General features: G+C 37.9%; 4 protein-coding genes across 4 annotated transcripts; 3 read left to right on the top strand and 1 right to left on the bottom strand.

Moving 5' to 3' along the window:
- The first annotated feature begins 319 nt into the window (after nucleotides 1-319).
- Nucleotides 320-7252, top strand: LOC136803561 (uncharacterized). The gene is made up of 8 exons (XM_067060298.1): nucleotides 320-454; nucleotides 2419-2506; nucleotides 2920-3050; nucleotides 4016-4158; nucleotides 5207-5340; nucleotides 5647-5758; nucleotides 6615-6790; nucleotides 7175-7252. Exons 1-8 carry the CDS (start codon nucleotides 342-344, stop codon nucleotides 7250-7252), a joined length of 975 nt encoding a protein of 324 aa, XP_066916399.1. The 5' UTR covers nucleotides 320-341.
- Nucleotides 7253-8455: 1203 nt separating this feature from the next.
- Nucleotides 8456-11377, bottom strand: LOC136803559 (uncharacterized). Its single transcript, XM_067060297.1, has 8 exons — nucleotides 10907-11377; nucleotides 10643-10825; nucleotides 10117-10541; nucleotides 9820-9988; nucleotides 9423-9521; nucleotides 9076-9305; nucleotides 8780-8963; nucleotides 8456-8685 (listed from the first exon to the last, which is right to left on the bottom strand). Exons 1-8 carry the CDS (start codon nucleotides 11247-11249, stop codon nucleotides 8456-8458), a joined length of 1863 nt encoding a protein of 620 aa, XP_066916398.1. The 5' UTR covers nucleotides 11250-11377.
- A 5076-nt stretch (nucleotides 11378-16453) lies between these two features.
- LOC136803558 (uncharacterized) lies at nucleotides 16454-17561 on the top strand. Its single transcript, XM_067060296.1, has 2 exons — nucleotides 16454-16669; nucleotides 17043-17561. The coding sequence occupies exons 1-2, from the start codon at nucleotides 16454-16456 to the stop codon at nucleotides 17559-17561; spliced, it is 735 nt and encodes a 244-aa protein (XP_066916397.1).
- A 1428-nt stretch (nucleotides 17562-18989) lies between these two features.
- Nucleotides 18990-20165, top strand: LOC136803557 (uncharacterized protein F54H12.2-like). Its single transcript, XM_067060295.1, has one exon. It carries the CDS (start codon nucleotides 18990-18992, stop codon nucleotides 20163-20165), a length of 1176 nt encoding a protein of 391 aa, XP_066916396.1.
- The last annotated feature ends 1543 nt before the right edge of the window (nucleotides 20166-21708 follow it).

The raw sequence follows: 21708 nt of genomic DNA, 5'->3' as shown, positions 1-21708 counted from the left end.
AAATACATCGAAAAAACAGGTCATAAGTAAGATTCAAATGACGTCATTATTGAAAAACAGCGATAACTTCAATTTTATTAATGCAATCAACACCAAAGATGCAAGATTTTCAAAATGTACACCCAACTGGCACATAACGTTACTTCAACGTTCGTCTAACGTTATATGGATGTTGTGAACGTTAGATAAACGTTGAAAAAACGTTGTGTGCCTATTGGTACAGTGATAAATTTTTGTGAGGTGTGACCATAGTGCAAGAAAGCAGCTGCGGCTTTCTTAGATTATGGTGTGACTAATTTCTACCATTTCTATTTTAAAGATATCTGTGAGCAAATTCAGCGATGTACATTCCAATTTGTGTTGGACATTTGGATAACTGGGCCATCCGTGTTGGGCGTGGCAAACACTCTTCAGAATGCTTACGATGCGAACACACGTGCACATTCTATGCAAGGTATTAAGATCTTCTAAATTACAGTAATTTTTTACAAGAACGCCCAAAATTCTGAAAGATTTTCAGATGTTCTTAACCTTTGCGTTTTGAGCCTAAAAATGTTCTTACTTTCGCCATTCTGCGGGTATTATTGTACAATTTATTTAAAAATTGCATATTTCGAGTGCCCATATCCTTTACTAGTAACTTATAAATATTTGGGTCATCAAAGCCTTATGTTCGAACATGTAGTCTGTTCGTATCATCATTATCAACCTTCAATCTAGGTCCGTTCGGACCTATAGGTCGAAAACAAATAATAACCCTATCTCCACAACTCGCGATCAGATATAGCAGTACCAAGTAAAAATTTAATACACTTATCCATTTGAAATACAATCGTGTGTACGGAAAAAGATAAGGATTCTTAAAAATGAAAGATCGTAGATATGGTGCAATCTTTAGCTCAGGTTATCTTGAATCTTACACAGAAGACTTCCGTTTTTCTCGTTTTTACACCTTAACCGTACACCGTCAGTCCTATCGACCCTTATACCTTATCGGGGAAAACTTCGTCGGGGAAAATTTTCGTCGGGGAAAATTTTTGTCACTTGCTGGTAGTTGGTAAACGCATTAAGGCCGGGGAAAATCTTCGTCGGGGAAAAATGTTCGTCACTTTGCCAAAATTTTGTCACTTTTCCCCGACGAAGTTTTCCCCGATAAGATACTGCATTTTGGAAAAGGGCCTTTTTTCCCTTAAGGGCCGCATTTAAGTAGATCATTTATTTTGGGGTGACCCCTGAAGCTGTACCTAATTACAAGTAAACTTTACTCAAACATAGTTCTACCTCATTACACCTTTGTATCAAAGACAACCTGGAACCCTCAATAACCCAGCTGGCACACAACATTGTTTCAACGTTTATCTAACGTTCACAACGTCCATATAACGTTAGATGAACGTTGAAACAACGTTGTGTGCCAGCTGGGAAGGGAAACTATACTGACCTCTAATCCACAATCCCAGCTGGCACACAACGTTGTTTTAACGTTCATCTAACGTTATATGGACGTTGTGAACGTTAGATAAACGATAAAATAACGTTGTTTGCCAGCTGGGATGGGAATTGAACTGGAATCTTAAAAAGGCCGTTATAAATGCTGAGCTTTGATCCCCATGTATCAAAACAAGACATTCCCCATCAACTTTTTTATATATGATTTGAGAAACTACATTACACTTACGAACATATACTACTTACAAAAGGAACACAGAAAAAAATAAGCTCCTCCCCCCGCAAGGCACTACCGACCGACGGTAAGTGAAATCGATACAAAACAAAGTCGATGGTTGATTTACGGCTCTATATCGCCTTTGCTCACCTAAACAGACGACGGTACCTTGGTGTTTTTACCGTCGTCGAGCAAAGTGGACGGCGATTTTGGCCCCATGTCAGCTTTGCTTTATACCGTCGCCCTGGATTTATCTCGAATACATAAACTCGCTCTATTGAGTGATATCGCCAGGGATTCTAAGCTATTGAATAAAAGAAGGGAAAGGGAAAACCATCACTAAAAGGATAAACATGAATATTAAACATATTACAGCTGTGTAAGAAGATCGTCAAACTAAAATAAGGCACCACTAAACCTTTCAGAGTCAAGTCCATCAACCTTTCCACCCCACTGACTAGAATGTTTTACATGTTTAAACCTTTCCGGACGTGTGACTCATACTAAAGACCATACTTCAAACGAGAATATCTCGAGAACTAAACCTTACATGGAACTCGTTCAGCTAAGATTAGAAAGAGCAGGAAATTTTGAGTAAAATAGGTTTATTTGAGGGGAAGTACCCACTAACGAGCGCGAGATGTCTTGCGAAATATTTTGATTTTTTTTTCAAAAAGTGCATTTTTATCGTCCGGAAAGGGTTACTGAGACAGAGCTTTATGATTAATGATTAATCCTTTCAAATTTCCTAGTGATCAACCGTTGCCAGGGATGGAACCGGTTGCTGTAGGAACGTGTGGAGGACCAAATGCGTGGAATTGGAAACACAGTCTATTGAAAGTAAGTGGACTGTTTTCATCTCAACCCTATTTAGTCTGGTAGACTGACATGGGAAATCCATCAAAGGCAGTTAATCTATCTAGTGTGTAAAGGAATTGGCTATTCCAGAAATAGTTTATGTCCCTATGTTGAGGAGGAGTGGCAGTCTGGAAAGTGAAATAAAAAAATTCAGGGGGTCTAGTTTTTCGAGTGTAAAAAATCCAGGGTGGTCAGTAAAATGAGTTGGAAAATCCAGTGTAGTGAAACGAGGTCGAAAATCCAGGGTGGTCCAAAAAATGAGAACAAAAATCCAAGGGGGTCCTGAAAAATTGAAAAAATAATCCGGCGGGGCAGTTTTACGAAAAAAAACCTCAACATAGGTGGTACAATTTTTATTCTGGAATACCCAGTAATATGATAATCATGTGTTACAGGGTGGAAACGCCAATGGACCTGGCTGGATGCACGATTTTGTCTTTTACGCTTACATGCAGCCAACGCCAGGGACAATCCCTATCGCGATCGGTCACGCGGCCGATGAAACAGCAGGTGGCTGGAAATACAGGTAATATGAAATCCGGGGGGGGGGTAATAGGCTTGGTGGATGAGGGGTATGTGTGGATGGGACCTCTGAAAACCGACCTTTAGAGAGACTGATTTTTGCTGAAAATTTTACCCTTACAGAGATTTTTTTGAAAAATTTTCTTCCATTTTTGAAAAAAGTCCTACCCTTAGAGAGACTTTTTTATAATTTTTTCTCTCGAAATCAAAAAAAAAATCCTAAAAATCGTGAATTCTCCGACCCTTAAAGAGACTAATTCAAAACTCTTCGATTTTTCAGACCCTTAGAGAGACTTTGAAAGGTGAAAAACCCGTACCGTCTGCACATACCCAGCACCCATTTTTGCCTAAGTACTCCCCTCCCGGGTAGGAAACGGAAAAAGCTCTAGGTGTGAGATTAAAATCACTTTTAAATTGTTTTTGAATGAATGATCCAAAAGAAAATTATTGTGAATTATTATAAAATTTTGAGATATTGTTACATTGCAAAATATAACAATATAATCATGTTTCTTTTGAATATACAGTTGACACTATCTAATTCGGTTTTCAAGGGAAAAGCGTATTGATTATTAGAACTTCGAATTAGAGCTAGCGTCAATTTTAAATCTTGTTATTAAAGTGGATACATACATATTCTGCCAGCATGTTTCTTTTACTCTACTTACTCATCGTTTATTGAAATCAGTTTAGTGGTAAAGCATCCGGCTACGGTTTCCAAAGTTGCTGGTTCAACCCCCAGCCGGGTCATATCAAAGATTCTCAAAATGGTACTTGATGCCTATATGCTTGATGCTCAGCAATTAAGAGAAGGACCAAGGGCAAGTGGAAAAATCCAGGGAGAAAGATTGGCGCCCTCCCCTATCTTCGTGTAGATAGTTACCGAAAGAAGAGCCTTTGGGTCGCCTCTGACTGCGGTCGCAGACTTACTTACTATTTACTGAAATCAACCTTTTTCTAACAACACAGATTATCAGAGAATTCCACATATGCAGGAGACAAAGGCTGGACTCATGATTTTGTTTTCTATGTTCCCACTTCAAATCCGGACGCACTAATTCCAATTGCTGTCGGTTACGATGATAGCGACTGGACATATAAAGTCAAGAAAGGTATTTCACACAAATTTATGACTTTTTACATCTTTAAATCGAATAAAAATGGTTTTTAACAGATGCAAGACGAAATAGGCTAATAGCTTCAAAGGCAAGGTCCGGTGTGAGGTGCTCAAGTTATGGAGAAAATTTCCCCTTGTTTGACAAAAAGCAAAACATACGTATTTATTAACGGTCAAGGTGATTTTTGAGTTATGGAGACTATATTATCAGGGGTAAAATAATTTTCACTCTGCAAGCCAAAGTGCTGCTTCGTTGCACCAGAGGAATGTAAAGAGATGGAAAAACAGCTTTTCTGATTACTCAAAGTTCAACGATCACTTCTATTGAAAATTCTATTGTAAAAACGTTGATTAGGTCATTAAATGAAAGTCCAGAAAAGACGGCTCGCCATACAAATCGGACGGTTTCTACATGATTTGACGATAAAAATGAAAATTTGTTTTTCCTTTTTTGCCGATTACTAGTTCGATTTTTAAGAATAAGGAGCAATATTTTTACCAATGTATAGCAAAAGAAATTCTTAACGCAATGATATTGGTTCTTGTAAAACTGTCAGAAGTCGAGTAAAATCAAGATGAAGCTATAATTTCCTCGAGCTCTAACTTTCCATATTATGGTGCGGTCATGATGCGGTTATATCTCAGTAGAATCGCTAGGAAATTCTGAGCAAGAAGATATAGGTACCTTTTCGTATAGGAGAGGTGTACCCAAAATATAAGCCCTAAAAGTTTGCGCATAATCAGGCTTGAAACAAAAGAATTTTGTCACAACACGCTAATTATGCAGATTTTTTATAGCGACAACAAAAAAAACCTATTTACTCGACTTAAACTCCCTTAAGGGCAAGAAACCTGGTATATGACGAGCCGTTTTTCCATTGTTTTCAAGAAGCTGTTTTTCCATCTCTTTACATTCCTCTGGTTGCACAAAGTTGTGGACTCAACTCGGGTCATATAAAAGAACCGAGAAGAGTAGGAAGGGAGACTTCTACCTCGACTTCAGTAGAAAAACTCACTAACTGACTTACTATTTTCACAATCAGGTGTTATTTGCAGACAAGATCATTGGAAACATCTCTTCACATTCCGTGCACCAACTGAACAAGGGCCGGATACGTTCCCTGTAGCTGTTGGTTCTGTGGGTAGTGGTTCTTCACATCGAAGTCGTGTTTCACAGGTTTGTTTCTCTAGATTTTTTGTTTATAAAGTTTACTCTTGCTAATTCTAATTTTAAAATGTTCCTAAAATATGAACTAATTCCCGGGTAATGAATTCTCTTTCTGTAATTCGAACAAATTAGACTCTCGTTCTTTGAATTAGCGCAAGTTAACTGTATTTTTGTTTGGGAATTTTCTAACCATTTACCACAATTTGCCAATCATTTTCAGCTACAAGTTGAAATATTCCATTTCCACCTAAATCAAAATCTCATCGTGTCGTGTTAACAAATTTCTATTTTTTCAAATCCTTCACCCTTATCCAGGGTACGAATGCTGGTACAAGTGGATGGTCTCACGAATTTGTCTTTTACATGTTCACACATCAAAAACCTGGAACTATACCAGTGGCTATTGGACATGCTGATTGTTCGCACGGTAAGCGAGAGTACAGGTATAAAATTGATAATGATCTGATGCTACAATCATGGTCGTAATATTTGAGGGAAATCCACCGGGATGTTTTGAAACCACAATCGATTTGTAATTGCCGATTTGTTTGTGCTCTAAAGTAGGTTGGAAGGGTAGAGTTTTAACTATGAGTTTTAACTAGACTTAAGAGGATCTGAGGATCCAAATGTTCAAAAATGGTCTAATGTAAGGCTCATAATATAGCCTGGAGGTCTATAAACCCGAGCCAAATTGAAATATCCAATTAAATTTGAGAGATGACCCAAAATCGACTTTCTCGCCCGAACTCCAAATTTCGAAAAACGAGGAAATAAGCTTAATTCTCAATAGATTTCGACCATGATTGTAGAGTGAAGGTATAGGTATAAAGATAATTGATTTAGTGTAAGCCTTGAGGCATCAATCAATAAGGCTGAAAATGAATAAATAGTAACACTTTATTCAGTGCAAATGCAAATGAAGGCTGTGGGTACCCAAGTGGAGGGCACTGACCTTGACGACGTGTGGGTCGTGCTACTGGAGTTGCAAATTTTGGATCCTGTCAGATATCCCAAAAGCCTAAAAAAGGGACTCTAACCAGCGGCCACGCCCCTGTACCCAATTTCGCCTAAATGCTCCGCCCGGGTGTGAGTGTGCTTCTTTTAAGGGGTGCCTTTTTTTATCTTTTGAATGACCACAAATCATAAAATCTAATCACTTTCAGTTGTAAACAAGATAAATATCCGAATATTTACCCCTCAATTTCGGGAGGAAAGTCATCTTAATTATATGGAAAAATATAGTGCCTCCAGGATAATTCGTACCAACCAATTTTTTTCTTCAGGTGGTTGGAAATACGGTTTAAACCGCAACAAAACTGACGGTGGTGGTAAAGGATGGACTCATGATTTCTTTGGTTATGTTTATCCTTCTGATGATGTTAATCCACCAGTATCTGTGTCAGTTGGTTATGAATCTCGCCATTGGGCAACGCTCGTACGACAGGGTGATTATTTACAGGTGAGAGCATTAGCATTTTCAGGGGTATCGGAAAATTTGTGTAGGAGAGTAGATTTTTATGACAAAGCGATTATCTATTCATAACATTAAAAGATAATTACTTCGTAACAAAATTGTGCTCTCCTAAGTAGTAAGATATGGAGAGAGCTGGCACATTTTTAACACCTCCAGCAATGCCGAAAGTGAGTGACACTACAGAAAGTGAGTGACACTACAGAAAGTGAGTGACACTACAGAAAGTGAGTGACACTACAGAAAGTGAGTACATTTTTACAATAACACCATGTGAAAGGTTTGATATATATAGCAATGTTTATATTAACATGTTATTATTATTGTTATTTGAGTAAGGAGAGAATGAGCTTCATTCGAATTTGTTCTAAGCTCTGGAATACTTGGTTCACATCTCGTGGTTTTCTTTACGCTTTGGGTTTCATTTTCTTCGCACTCTCATTACATTAATCAAGTAAGCAATGGAAGCATCAACGCCGATTCAAAAAAGAAATGAAGTGCTAAACCGCTGTCCAGCTGCTCCGAAAAAGAAGAAATGCTTTGAGACTAGAATTTCAAAATGGAAGGATAATCGTAGTCTCAGTTTCGGTGTTGAAACCTACTTCGATCAAGATGGAGACGAGTTCATCATAATCGAACAAAAATTCATTGGACAGCAATCAAACTCCTTTATCATACTAACACCTGGCAAAGCAGAAGTTTTAATCGATAATGTTTCGAAACGTTTGACTGAATACAATCGAAAGAGATACAAAGAAGAAATGCAAAGTGTATATTTTCTATTAATTCGTGAAAAAGTTTTCAACGTGCGAAGGGAGATGTGCGAAGGGTGTTTAGAAGGTTATCCAAGTCAAATTCACCATTACTGTCTTACAACTGAAGCAGAACGATTCGTTGAAGACGCATTCTCGAATCTCCTTAAACATGTAGACGAAGAGGAAGCAAATAGAAATTGTAACAAAGCTATGAACATGAATGGCGAAGTCATATTTAGTAAATCTGAACTTTTAGTAGATGATTATTGGGTTAAAGGTTTAAAGAGTAGGATTGTAAACTTTTTAGATTCTTAAATTTATATTTACATCTATTTAAAAATGATGAATAAAATGAATATAAAAAGTACAAAAGATCAATAAAAATATGTTCGGATTAATTCCTCAATGAGTAGTGTCCATGGGCTAGAGTATGAATACCATCATCTAAAATGTAGCGCTTGTCATCGAACGGTGATAGACTTTTTTTTTATTTTGTTCGATGGTATAGAGAACGTGCTTGAAACTTCGGATCGAATTAAATGTTGTGGATACGGTTGACATATCCATCAATGTAGATTTGTAATCATCGTGTGTCACTCTATTTTTCAAAGTGATCTTTTTAACACCTTTTGCCTTCTTTGATTCGATAGGGATGACTTTTTTCTGCTTCTTGTCATATGTATGATAGTACATCGAGTACATTTTTGCCTTGAGACCGATGAACTCCCTCAAGTTGTCACCTCCTAACTCATCTTTAAACTTGCCAATGACCTTCTTGTTCGTAAGATCATAACACATATGTGAGTCAGGATAATTACTGAAATCGAAGAGGTCACGATCGTCAGAAAACACTTGGTACATATTTTGATCTCGGATCGCGTAGCACAAACTATCCGTATCAGTGAACAATAATCGAGATTTTTCTTTCTGGAAAACGTTGCTTTATGTACTTATAATGAAAATCATACATGAGGATCTTGCTTAGATCTAACACTGTGAATCCAATGTATATTGGTTTGTTCAATACAATATTTTGCTGGATCCGTTCCACACCCACTAAGTTTTCATGGAAAATGTGCAGCTTTTTAAATGATGGTTGAGCTACAAATCTTCTCAACGAGTTCGGTGCTGAAAGAGAGAAAGAGAGAGTAAAACAATGATAAGTACCAAGTAAAAATAATAAGAATAAATAATAATCAGAAATCATGAAAATTAAAAGTACCTGTAACCAGATTGACTTTCCGTCTTTTTCTCATATTTTCCATGGTCTTCCCAAACATTGAGTTATTCATTAACTTAAAGAAGTCTTTCTCAAAATCATTGGTCGATCGACTTCTTTGAATGGTATTGTACTCGATGTATGGCTTCAACCACTTGGATTGCTTGAATGTGAGGATTCTGGAAATCTGAAAAATATATAATAATAATAATATGGTTATATACGCTATTCAATCACCATCAATACCACAACTACACGCATACATTCATACTAAATAGCTTTTTAAAAATATTTCTTACCGATTTCAATTTCATACCCAATGATAGATAGCACTTGAGGTTACGGTAGTGGAGAACATACTTTCTTTTATCGAAAAGATTTGGTACGAGTTTAGGATAACTTTTGAATTCGGTGTTCTCTTTTCTTAGAATTTCTTTTTGTTTAGGTGAAAGCATGTCTTCTGCAACTTCCATTCGTTCTGGCGCCAGTGGATATTCAGAGTGTGCATCGTGTAAGATAGCAGGATAATCTGAAATAGTATGATGATACGATGAAAATAAAAAAATTCATCAATAGTTTATGTTTAGTAACTTCAATCTTTCAGAACATCATCTATTATTCTATGAGTAAATCATTCATCGTTTACCTAAATCACACTCGATGATGAAACCATCTTCTGCCTCATCTGAAATTATGCTAACATCGAATTGTTCAATCTCGTCATCCTGTAACCATTGAAAATTTCCTAAGATAAAAACAAAAAGATAGATAGAAAAATGAAGTTGAATTGAAATAAACAAACCACATGAAAAGTGAAACTACATTTTTACCTATGGGTAATGATTGGGACATTGCCCAACCATAAAGGTTGTTGGCGTCGAGATAAACCAAATGTGTATCTTTTATTGTCGGGTCGTCGTAGTTCGGAAGATCTTCAAGATTTGCTTTCGCATAACGTTGTGTTATCATCGATATGCCACCTTTGATTCCTTTCTCCACGAAAAGATATTGGTCAGGGTCGGTAAGTAGTTGCAAACTGATACCTGTCTTTTTCAAAGCTGCTTCCCATGACATCCCTGGAGCTGTGAAATAGTGAGCTGGATCTAGTTGGTAATGTTGTAAACAGTTTTTACGGAAGGCTTCGAAGACATCAGCCATAATCAACACATCCGTCAACACGTACAAGTTATGATAGTCTTTCAGGCTTTCCATCTAGATAAATGTTAACAATAAATATAATCACCGTCATAAGAAATCTCATCTCACCTTCTCATTTGTTACGCATAAACAAACAGGAAACTTCATTTATAAAATCAAAATTTCAAATCAAAAGCCTTTACCTCGAACTTGTTCCATACATTTTTCGCATGATTGTAATCTTCTTCGCTCACATTCTCTTCTGAAAGTGTGCTGTAGAAGGATTCTCTTGGTGGAAGTTCAGTTTCATCATCAAATCTCGTGATGTCATCGAAGTATTCGTAAGGATATATACCTTTTCTAGTCAAAAGGATGAAGCGCTCTTCAACTTCATTCGTTTGTCGAGGGGAGAGGTTAGGTTCTTCATAACACCTATGGTCTCTGTAGTCACCGCTGATATCGTTTCCATCCACATTCATACTGTTATCGTCCTTGTTTGAGGTTGTTGACTTCAGATACCGAATGACTTGAAGGAACTGATCTTTTGCGAGATTCGAAGCGAGCTTAGCCATTGACGAAGGCATGAATTGGAACGAATCGATGAATGTGATGTCTCCGATTGAAAAGCCTAATGTAAAAAGAGTACAGTATTGTTTAAGGATACAAAAGAAAGATAAAAAGAAAAAGAGTGGTGGGGGGGGGGTAGAAAATGGAAATAAAACAACTTACCAATGTATTTCTCACTTGATTGCGGGATACAGAATGTCTTTCCATGCTCTGGCTTTATTGCAGATAATATTAAGTGACTATCATAACCTTTAAGATTATGAAAGACGACAGGAATTTTAATCTTTTTCGGATTTATTCTTAGCTGTAGGTTGCATATCGAATGTGCCGGGCCCCTGTATTTTCCTGAAGGTAAAACAAAGGTTATAAGATTACTTTCAAGCTCAGCCTAAGAAGAATAATCATGGGGAAAAAAAGAAGTCCTACCTGTGACATGGTTATGGTCGCGGACTTTGATTTGATTTCGATCGAAGGTCCATCCTTCTGGGAATGGTTTACCACAAATGTAACAATTTTTGGTTTCTTTGTGTTTTTTCTTCTGACTGCTGCTCAACTCTTCCATTGGGATCTTTCTTGCTAAGATCTTTCTAAGACTAGCCACTTCCTCTATCAATTTATCCAAAAACTTTTCCGCTGCGTCTTCTCCGAAGTAAACAAACGGTTCTTTATAGAATCGCGGGTCTGAGCTAACAATGTGTAAAGCGAATCCGCTCGGTTTGTGGATGTTGCTCTTCTTTGTTTTCTTGTTAAAATCATCTTCCCCTGTCATCTTCTCAAGGAAGCATTCGAAGTCAGCATAGATTGTGAAAGGTAGTTTCAGTTGATGCTCGATTTTAGTGAATGAAATTACATCGTCAATACCATTGTTCTTTGGATAAGACACAGCCTGCACGCCATGTTGTTTTACAAATCTTTGTGTGTTCTATTTGAACCGAGCTTTTATGAAAACCATGCAAGCAATACATGCAAATATACTTTTGGCCATTGTGGTTTGAAAGTTGCTTAGTTAATAGTTTAGATAAGTCTTTAATCCATGCGTAGTGAGTTGATCCTTCACCGTTGGAGAAGTACAGCAAGTTGACGTGTTTCTTTCCATCTTCGATGTTACTGCTCACGAACAGAGGGAAGAAGGTCTCATCTTCATATCCAATCACGTTCACCGAAATGTTGTTCTGGGTTTCAAATTTGGGTACATCTTTGATCAAGACAGGGAAGGGGATTCCCTTGAAGTTCAACTTACTCACATGCTTACGATAATGGTATGCCTCTGACTATTCCTCTCACATGAGTATAGAGCAGCTAGGATGGCCCACATAAAACATCTTTCATCTGTGTTGTCAACGTTTACACATGCGTTTTTTCGATGACACGAATTTTGGTAAGGGGATGTATGATGATGCATTTAGTGGATCATATTTAACTGCAGCTGAAAAAAGAGAAGAAATTATGTTAGCTTAACTTTACAACACACTGAAAAGTAGAAATACTTGTTAATGTAAGATAGGGAGCATGTAAAAAGTCTTTACGTTTACCTAAATCAATAGAGAGCAATTGATCAACAACCCATCCGCTACCATTTCGCTCGTAGGCTTCTATCTTGTCTATTATTCTCTTTAGTGCTGATTCTATTTGTTCTGGTATCATCATCGTATCATCGTCTAGAAACGTGTAGACATTTGAGGTGTGGATGACAGGAGGGTTGGTGATATGGCTTGGATCCTTAGCCTGATGGTAAAGCAGTTTGACGGAAAAATAGAATTTGATGGAATGATTAGAGCGAATAACATCAAGGAATTCTCTAAGATCTGCAATTGTTGGAATGATGTTCCCTCTGTTTGCTTGCACCTTTCTTCGGTAGATTTTTACCATGCGGTTTATGGATGTCTGCACCAACCTGATGTTGTTGTTGTTGGCTTCATCACCATCATACACAGTTTCGTTGATAGCTGCAGTCTGGTCCTCGTCATTGATATTACTATTACCCGCACCAGTTTGATCTTTGTTTGAGCATATCCGCATGTGATATGTGCGATTAGCTTTGCTGCTTAGTTTCTTGTTACAGTAAGGACAAAAGAAACCTTTTGTTGTTTTAGTAATGTGATCGGTAATTCTATCATCGGTTACAATTGTTGACGATTCTGTTGTTGGAGGAAATAAATAATTTTTTGTTACTATGTAGAAACCATGCTAACATAGTTAGATTCCTTTGAGAGTGGTTTCTACATTATGATAAAAAAGAGTGCAGTTTAAAAGCGAATGGACTTTAGTAGGCTAAGAGCACTATAAATATAGAACACTTTTCGAAAGCAATATATGAATACCTGCCTACCTTCTGGGGAAATCAATTCCTCTTCACCTTCAGTATTGATCACGGAAGTGTTCATTGGGAGACCAGTCGATGTTGGTGGAAGACCATCCACTGTTAAAGCATCAGTTTGGATATCGTCTAAATCTGAAAGATAAAGAGATAAAGTCTCAACTTCTTCTTAAAGAATAACTCAAGAGATATATGGTATGAAAACAAAAACAAAATATTTACTCACCATTTTGCAGAAAGAATAAGTCTTCAATATTAATGTTACTGAAATCATGATCTGATCCAATGCTCTCAGTGTTGGGTATTATATTGCTGAAAAACGTGTCATCATCATTTCTTTTTCTTGAGCGGCTTCGAATCTTGATACTGTTCAGTAATGAGAAGAAAATAAAAAGATGTAAAAGCAAAAATTATAACAACAAAGGGAGTAGGGTTAAAAAAAATAGTAAGTAAGTAAAGAAGAATCTTACAAAAGTCTCTGGAAAATTCAGCCTCGCTTTCCCTAGCAGTTTCGAGTATATTGTTAAGTTCTTGTGAATTTATCAAAGATGAATTCTCTTGATGTTGTTGTTGTTGTTGCTGTGACGTAACTTCTTCTTCTACTTGAGGCGAAGATTGATCAAATAAAAAATCAAAATCAAAATCCACATTAGAGCTTTCATTATTTTGCTCAATCTGTTCATCACCAATAACTGAATTACGAAGTTGACAACGCGTTATGTGTCGTCTTAAACTCCACTCTCGATTGAAAGAGCTGCAACATAATTCACAAAAGTATTTTTTCGACTTCCCCATTTTTTCAAAGATGAAATGAAAATGTCACTATATCCTCGCCTTTTATAGCCTGTTTTTCTCTTCTTGTTGCAAAATGTTTTTGTTTTTTTTTCGGTATTGTCACTCATCTTCTGTAGTGTCACTCACCTTCTGTAGTGGGGTTTTTTTCGAAAACCAAAACATGATGATAAAGTGTGAAAAAATGCAAATGTGATGAATAGTGCAGCTGAAATACTTATCTCGTGCTTCTCATCTTCGTCATGCTTGTGGTATGTTGTTGTTGTTGTTTTTTTACTTTTACTTGTGTGCGCGTGCGTTTTTTTAATTGGCTTGGGTTTTTTTTTTGTTTTTTTTTTTATTTTGTTAGTTACACCCGTAAGCCCCGCCTAGGCGGGGCTTACGCCCCGGGGCCAGCCAGAAGTGCAGTGAAGGTAATCTTTGAGGGTGCTATAAATCAGGTCAACTTTGACGTTTAGGTCATCACTTTGTGATACATACCTTTGAAGCTAACACGTTCACAGTAAAAAGTTGTAACAGCCACTAAGAAATTAAACTATGATTGAAACAATGGATGTAGAGTTGAAGCATCCTTTCAGTCTACTCGTCAGTGGTTCAAGAGGTGCAGGGAAATCTGTTTTTGCCCGAAATCTTATCAAATACAGAAATGATGTTTTCGATAAACAGTTTGATAGAATAGTATGGTTGTTCGCCAAGCATCAAGAAGATCTTTTGGAGGAATTGAAATCCTACTTTCCAACTGTAGAATATGTATTTGGATTACCCGCTGACCTTGATGAAATGTTCGACAAATCGAAAAACAATCTGTTGGTTTTGGATGATTTGATGAACCAGGCGAGCTCTGATCAACGTATCGAACAGCTCTTCACGCGTGGAAGACATGATAATCTTTCCATCATATACCTGACGCAAAATCTCTTTCACTCCAAGCAAAGGACCATCAGTTTGAATTCTGACTACATTGTTGTTTTCAAGACGCCCCGTGATCAATCGCAATTTCACCATCTGGCAAAACAGTTTCTTCCTGGAAATTCCAAATTTTTGCTTTGGGCTTTCAAAGATGCTACCAAAAAGCCTTTCTCCTATATCTTTCTGGATGCGCGACCTCAAACGAACGACAAACATAGAGTGAGAACGAACATCCTACCCAACGAAGCTCCACAGTACGTTTACATTCCATCCTAAGCACCCCTAACAATCATCGTCATATCAACTATACTTGTCTGTGGATTATTGAATGTACTAAGAACAGTAACAACGAATTGCTATAAAAGAATGTTGTGGTATGCTCTACTCTTCATTTCACACACGTAAAGGATGCAGTTAACATCGTCATGACTCAACGAATGAAAAAGAATATCTCATACCTCAAATTTTTACAACAGTGTTCACCATCAGAACGGAAACAACTCTTAAAGGTGGCAAAACCTGAAGCTGTCAACACGATTTGTGATTGCATAGCTAACGTTGTTCACGGTAATATTCCCATCAACAGCAAACAAAAGTGTCAACTCAAAAAGAAGGTGAACGTCTTGAAGTCCCTTTGCGACTCTAAAAAGAAATCTGCCAGTAAAAAGAAACTTTTGATTCAACACGGTGCCGGAATCTTTTCTTCTATTCTCGGTCCGATTATCAAAGCCATTGCTGAAATTTAGATAGATACCGTTGCGCGCTCACCATGAGCGAAGTTGGTGGGAAAAAGTTCATTGTCATCACACCGGAGGAGTATGAACTATTAGTGAAAAACAGTAAAAGGGAAATTTCTTCTTCAACGCTGTCAACATTTAACAATGGTAAATTGTTGGAACCACCAGAGAAAGTAGCTTTACACCAGTCCAACGAAAAAATCCAAAGTGTGTGGGACCGTCAGGATGTCGGAGAAGACGAAAAGGTTCGGATATTCATGAAGGAATTCAAAAAGTTTAAAACATACTATGATCAACTTTCCAAACCAAAGATTGTCGAGATTCGCAACTCAGTTCCATCGTCATCATTATCAGCATCAATGGGAGCCGTTAGACAGAATGATAGCAACCAAGGTGATCAAATACTGAAAGATTTGGGGAAAGTCCACAGGGGAAATGCTGAGAAGTTGATGAAGCATATCGAAGAGTACGGTGGCGATAGTGTTAGGTGGGATAAAAAGAGTGGAGAGCTTGTGTACAATGACATCCGCTTACAGACTTCTAATATTAGCAAGTTGCTTAAAGATGTTGTATCAGCTGGGAAAAGGCAATCTTCAGAGCCACAGCATCTTTCCACTTTTCTGAAAGCTCTCTCTGAGATCGAGACCCCTCTTTCGATGGTTAAAAACCCTAAGAGTCTCTCCTTAATGAGAGCATACGCTGAGAAAGGTGAAGAGGAGAACAAATCAAACGTTATGAATGAGGTCACCCCCAGCCCAAGCCCAAGGAAAAAGATGAAAACCACTGGAACTCCGCTTAAACCGAATAATCGAAATATGATGATACCATCGCTGGAAAGTCCCCCTGTGAAGAAGTCTTGGATTTCATCGACTCGTGCACAACGTGTTAAAAGGTGAAATCCGTTGCTCTAGCTACTTATTCACCCTCTACGCGTCATACAATCAACATCGTTTTTCCTGCAGAGAGTGATGACAGCGTTAAGAATACGTATTCGTGATGTGTTACGGAGATTTCGTTTGATGGTGGTTTGTTGTAACTCAAAACTGATCGTGGAGAACAGTCAAATTGATGGAAAACCAAGGTCAGAAGAGACAGAAGAAAAAGAAGACGAAAAGCACGACCAATGAAGAGCTTCCATTTTTACATAGACTTTGTAAAGCTATAAAATAGCTGCAACCCATTTTCATATATTCATTTGTAATTATTGTATCGAGAGACATGGAAGATAAGACTGAACAAAGAGAACTGTTGAAGAAATTGTACTATTCCTTTGATCACCCCTCAGCCTACTCAAGTGCCTATTCGCTTTATCGAGAAGCTAAGAAACACAGCAAAGACGTCAGTTTCAAAGATGTCAAGAAATGGCTGAGCAAAGAACTCGCCTACACGCTTCACCGTCCCGTTCGAAGAAAATTCAAGACTCGTAGGGTGATGGTATATTCCAAGGATGAAAGCTGGCAAGCAGATCTCGTCGACTTGTCTAAACTCGCAAAGCAGAATGATGGTCACAAGCATCTGCTCGTTTTGATTGATGTTTTTTTCGAAATTTGCATGGGTCAGACCTTTACCCACCAAATCTGCGAGTGGCATTGAGAGGGAACTGAAAAGTATACTGCTGACATCAAAAAGACAACCGAAAACCTTACAAACAGACAAGGGGAGCGAGTTTTTAAACAAATCCGTGAAGCAACTCTTACAAAATCGAAACATTAAACTTTTCACTACGTACAGTGAGCGAAAGGCATCTGTTGTGGAAAGATTCAACCGCACATTGAAGAATCATATGTTTCGATATTTCACAAAGCAGGACACTCGTCGTTACGTTGACGTCTTGCAAGAATTGGTTAGGAAATACAACAATACAGTCCACAGATCAATTAAAATGAAGCCTTCAGACGTTACCGAGGGGAATTCACCTCAAGTATGGATCAATCTTTATGGTGAAACAAAAACCGAAAAGAGAAAACCTAAGAAACCCAAATTCAACATAGGGGACTTGGTGAGGATAAGTGTTGAGCGTGGACCCTTTAGAAAGGGCTATCTCGAAGGTTGGAGCGAGGAGATTTTTGTTGTTAAGGTAACCGTGACAGGGGGTAGTGTTGTTGTCTACAAGTTAATGGATCAAAATAACGAGGAGTTAAAAGGTACTTTCTACACAGAGGAACTTCAAAAGGTTCTTTTACCTTCGAGCTTTCGTATCGAAAGGATCATCCGTAAAAAACGACAAAAAGGCGGGAAGACGTTGCTATTTGTTAAGTGGAGTGGATACCCTGATACGTTCAACAGTTACATAGAAGAGGACGATCTAATCAGTGGAAGTCGATAGGAAATGGAACAATCTCAATTTTCAATCGTACTACCTAGCAACAGTTCGATGGAAATGTTTCCAGACAACAAGACCTCAAGCTACAAGGTGGTATTACCCCACACGTTGAAGGTTGACAGAGAACGTTACGAAGTGGCATTGTCAGAAATACAATTTCCAGTCACATGGTATAACATGCGAGAGGGGAAAAACTTTTTTGTCAAGACAGTTCACAATGTTACGGATAAGGAGTTTTACAGTTACTACGAACGCAACGATATGATTCCTCTGGCTAAGGAGCACAAATTCAAACCGACACCGGGTACTGTCAAAGTAACGATTCCACCGGGACATTATTCAAAACCAGAGGAGATTGTCACATTGTTAAATGAAAAGGAGTCGAAAAGACTGAGACCCATCAAATTTCATTATGATTCGATCGGGAGACGTATCAAGATGACTTTGGAAAAGCACTGTACTTTGAAAATGTCTTCGTCCGACATTGCCCTTTGTCTGGGGTTTCATGGACAGGAGTACAAGACAGAAAAGGAATCGAAGTCGTTCATCTCAGAATCGATTGCATCCGTCACGAGCATGTATCATTCGATTTATGTGTATACAAACATAATTGAGAACCAGCACACTGGGAATTTCAAAGTCCCACTTCTCAGGGTGGTCCCTGTCCAAGCAAATTATGGTCAGCTAAGCTGTGTCAACTATGATCGTCCGCACTACATGCCTCTGAGTCAGTCAGAGATACAAACTATTGAAGTAGACTTAAGGGATGACACTGGAGATTTAGTTTCATTCGAGTCTGGGAAAGTGGTGACGACGCTACTGTTCAGAAGAAAGCAAGCTAAATTCTACTATTAAAGTTATATCACGGAAAAGGAAAATGACCAAGCGTCCTATTCTTCAACATGGTAATGGTCTTCCAGCATTTAGAGGAGGTATCATGCAAAGAGGGTATGGTATCGGGGGGCTCTTTAAAAGTCTCCTGCGAGCTGCTGCACCTAAACTCAAAAGTGTTGGAAAGCAAATTGGAAAAACCGCAGTGAAGGCAGGACTACAAACGTTTGGTGATGTTATTGGTGGGGAGAGTTTGAAGAGTTCTGTAAAGAGAAGAGCTACCGAAAACTTTAAACAATTGATTGCGCCCCCCACCTCCAACCAAACGTATAAATGCAAGCACAAAGGGGAAAAGCGTCACTCGCCAATCGAACAGCAAAGGAAGAAGGACAACAACACAAAGACGTGGAAAAGGAAAGAAAAAATCTTCATTCGGTATATTCTAGACAAACGAAATGATGGAATCAAAGAATAAAGAAAATCCTCATCACATAGAGTGTGGACTCTCGGATGTTGATTTGTTCAGCCCAACAGTTGTCCAGACTGATATACTAAAGAGCACCTTTGAGGAAATTTATCCCACCACCAAACTGGAAGACAATGGTCCCATCGATTTTACCATTGAAAATAACACTAACTAAGAATTTCTTGGATCTCTCGAACAGTTACGTGAGAGCTAAGGTTCAAATCTTGAATGGAGATGGTACAAACATAGGGGTAGACGATGATGTTACCAGTGTAAATTATACTATTGGTACACTTTTTCGACAGTTGGATGTGATGTTAAATGGTTCAATCATTTCAGACTCTACGAACACATACGCATATCGTGCTTACATGGAAACTCTGTTGAATTATGGAGAGGAGGCTAAAAAAACTTCTCTTAGCATGGGGTTATACACGAAGGATGAGGCAAAAAAGCTGGATGAGTTAAAAACAGCAAATGGGAACAGAGGTTTGGATGAGCGAAGCGCGTACACAGAGAACAGCAAAATTGTTACAATATGTGGACGCCCTCATATTGATATAGCTCATCAAGGTAAACTGCTTGTCAACGGTTTACCTATTAAAATTACGCTTCACCGTCAGAAGGATGCATTTTCTCTTTTGACAAATGATGAGACACCGACTTATAAGTTCAAAATTGTCGATATAGTTCTCCGTATCAAAAAGATTGAGCTTACACCTCATAAATTTGGAGAGATACAACAAACCCTTGAAAAAGAATCGATTGCATACCCAATAAATCGGGTTACAATTAAGACACGTTCTATTCCTATCGGACTGGGAAGTATGAACTGGGAGAATTGTATCATGGGACAAATGCCCAACAGAGTTATCATTGGAATGGTAGAGAACAACGCATTCAACGGCTCCTACAAGAAGAACCCGTACAATTTTCAACACTTTAACGTTTCAAGCATTGGGGTTTATGTTAACGGTGAATCTCTCCCAGCAAATCCTATGAAACTAAACTTTGACCAGAGTGATTTTTTAGATGGATACAGAAGTCTTTTTGATATCACTGGAAAGTTATACCGTGACGAAGGATGCGCTATTAAAAGAAGTGACTATCCAAACGGCTATTCATTTTTCGCTTTCGATTTGTCCCCTTCACAGTGCGGGAGTCATCAAGAAGTTCAAAAGACTGGGAGTTTGAGGATCTCTTTTGAGTTCTCGAAAGCTCTTGAAAAATCTGTGACGGTGATTTTATATAGTGAATTCGATAATAGTATTTCAATCAACAAGGCAAGAAACATTCTCAAGGATTTTTGATGCAATGAACACTACAGAACTAGAAGCACTTTTGAGTTTGGACCAGAAAATTGAAAGACATTTTTATCATGGTGTTTTTGCACTCGATCAATTCGTGGAGAATACAGAAGTTGAGAAGGAAAATCGTGGTGTTTGCATCGTAAATGAGCAAGCGTCAGAGGCAGCTGGAACGCATTGGGTGTTAATATATTTTGATGAAAAGAAAGTTGTTTTCTTTGATTCTTTTGGTAGACCGCCCGCCCGCCCGCCTATTTCAAACTCAAGGCAAAGATAAACAAACTGTCGAGAAGAAAGAAAAAGACATTAGAAGTTTCCAAACAACGGCTGCAGAGTTATCAAAGTGTGATGTGTGGTGGATTCGTGATTTGTTTTGCTTTCTTTTTGTCACGTAATTACAACTTGAAAACAATCTCACGTTTCTTTTCTAAAGTTGACACCGCGTATAATGACACTTTAATTAGACGCTTCATGGTGAAGGTGTTTAGTTTTTACTTCTACTAATTATTATTTAATGTTTATTTAGTATATTCCAATTAATTGTTGTATCTTTAATTAGATAATTTTTAAAAGAAAACCGACCATAGATGAGACAAAAAATTTATGTTTTCTATTCATTTTCATCCAAGCAGGTGACTTAAGATTGAGGTTTTTTTCAAGATTGTCCCTTCTGAAAACAAAAAGGTGATTTTCTTTGTCTTGCGAAGTGTATAAATTTCCATGAAATTTGACTTCCACTTCATCAGATCTGATCTACAGTCGCAATGGTTTTTCATTTCGCAGACATTGTCTTTGCCATTTGCGCTTTTATCAAACTACAGCAACTGCCCCACTTAGTGGTGTGGGCATTCAAAAATAATAAATATCGTGATTTGAGAAAATTTTTGGAAGTCAATTCTTATTGTACAGCGTTAAGGGAGGAAACTCAACAAAAAACGATGATGATGTTTTTGGAGCTGAGGATGCGAGAAAGTGAAGAAGGTGGTGTGCGTCGGTGGGCGAAGAGAGTTTTGCTGGAATTTAAGTGTACGTGTGGGATCTGTCGATGGTAAGTTTATTTTCTTTTTTCTTTTTCCTTTTTCTTCTTCATTTTCTTTTTTTTTTTTTCTTTTTCATGCTAAGTTTTATATAATTTTATTTACCTCACAGACCTCAGACTGGCTTGTTCTTTACTTTTAACATTTGAAGACTTTAATCTACTTTGTTTATTTGCTTTATTTGGGAGTTCAGATGATGTTTGATATCAGCGGTGTCTTCTAAATTGTTCTTAGGAATTCAAGCTTTGAAGTGCATTTAACTTAAAACATTCTCACTATTTTTTTATTTCCCAGGCTCAGAGACGAGGATGGATTGACGGATCCCACAAAATGCTTGATATGCACGACGAAGGAACGAAACGCTGTTCTGAGTGGGTGTGGATGTGTGGGGATTTGTCATGGATGTGCAAGTATGCTGTTGATGTTGGACAAAAAGTGCCCAACTTGTAGAACCCCATTCACATCCATTAAGAAATTGTTTTATCAATAAAATAAACAATTTACATATA

This window comes from Clytia hemisphaerica, unplaced genomic scaffold (genome assembly GCF_902728285.1).
Source record: "Clytia hemisphaerica strain Z4C2 unplaced genomic scaffold, Clytia hemisphaerica genome assembly, whole genome shotgun sequence".
Classification (NCBI taxonomy): Eukaryota; Metazoa; Cnidaria; class Hydrozoa; order Leptothecata; family Clytiidae; genus Clytia; species Clytia hemisphaerica.
The sequence above is the reverse complement of the archived record's forward strand: the minus strand, read 5'-3'. Positions and strand labels throughout refer to the sequence as shown.

Coding starts and splice junctions, on each gene's coding strand:
- LOC136803561 (XM_067060298.1), top strand. CDS start 342: ATGTACATTCCAATTTGTGTTGGACATTTGGATAACTGGGCCATCCGT. Junction 4,159..5,206: donor GACATATAAAGTCAAGAAAG/GTATTTCACACA, acceptor TTTCACAATCAG/GTGTTATTTGCAGACAAGAT. Junction 5,341..5,646: donor ATCGAAGTCGTGTTTCACAG/GTTTGTTTCTCT, acceptor ACCCTTATCCAG/GGTACGAATGCTGGTACAAG.
- LOC136803559 (XM_067060297.1), bottom strand. CDS start 11,249: ATGACAGGGGAAGATGATTTTAACAAGAAAACAAAGAAGAGCAACATC. Junction 9,989..10,116: donor ATGTATGGAACAAGTTCGAG/GTAAAGGCTTTT, acceptor ACATTTATCTAG/ATGGAAAGCCTGAAAGACTA. Junction 9,522..9,819: donor AGCAGCTTTGAAAAAGACAG/GTATCAGTTTGC, acceptor TTTTTATCTTAG/GAAATTTTCAATGGTTACAG.
- LOC136803558 (XM_067060296.1), top strand. CDS start 16,454: ATGGAAGATAAGACTGAACAAAGAGAACTGTTGAAGAAATTGTACTAT. Junction 16,670..17,042: donor TCAAGACTCGTAGGGTGATG/GTATATTCCAAG, acceptor TTCACAAAGCAG/GACACTCGTCGTTACGTTGA.
- LOC136803557 (XM_067060295.1), top strand. CDS start 18,990: ATGGTCCCATCGATTTTACCATTGAAAATAACACTAACTAAGAATTTC.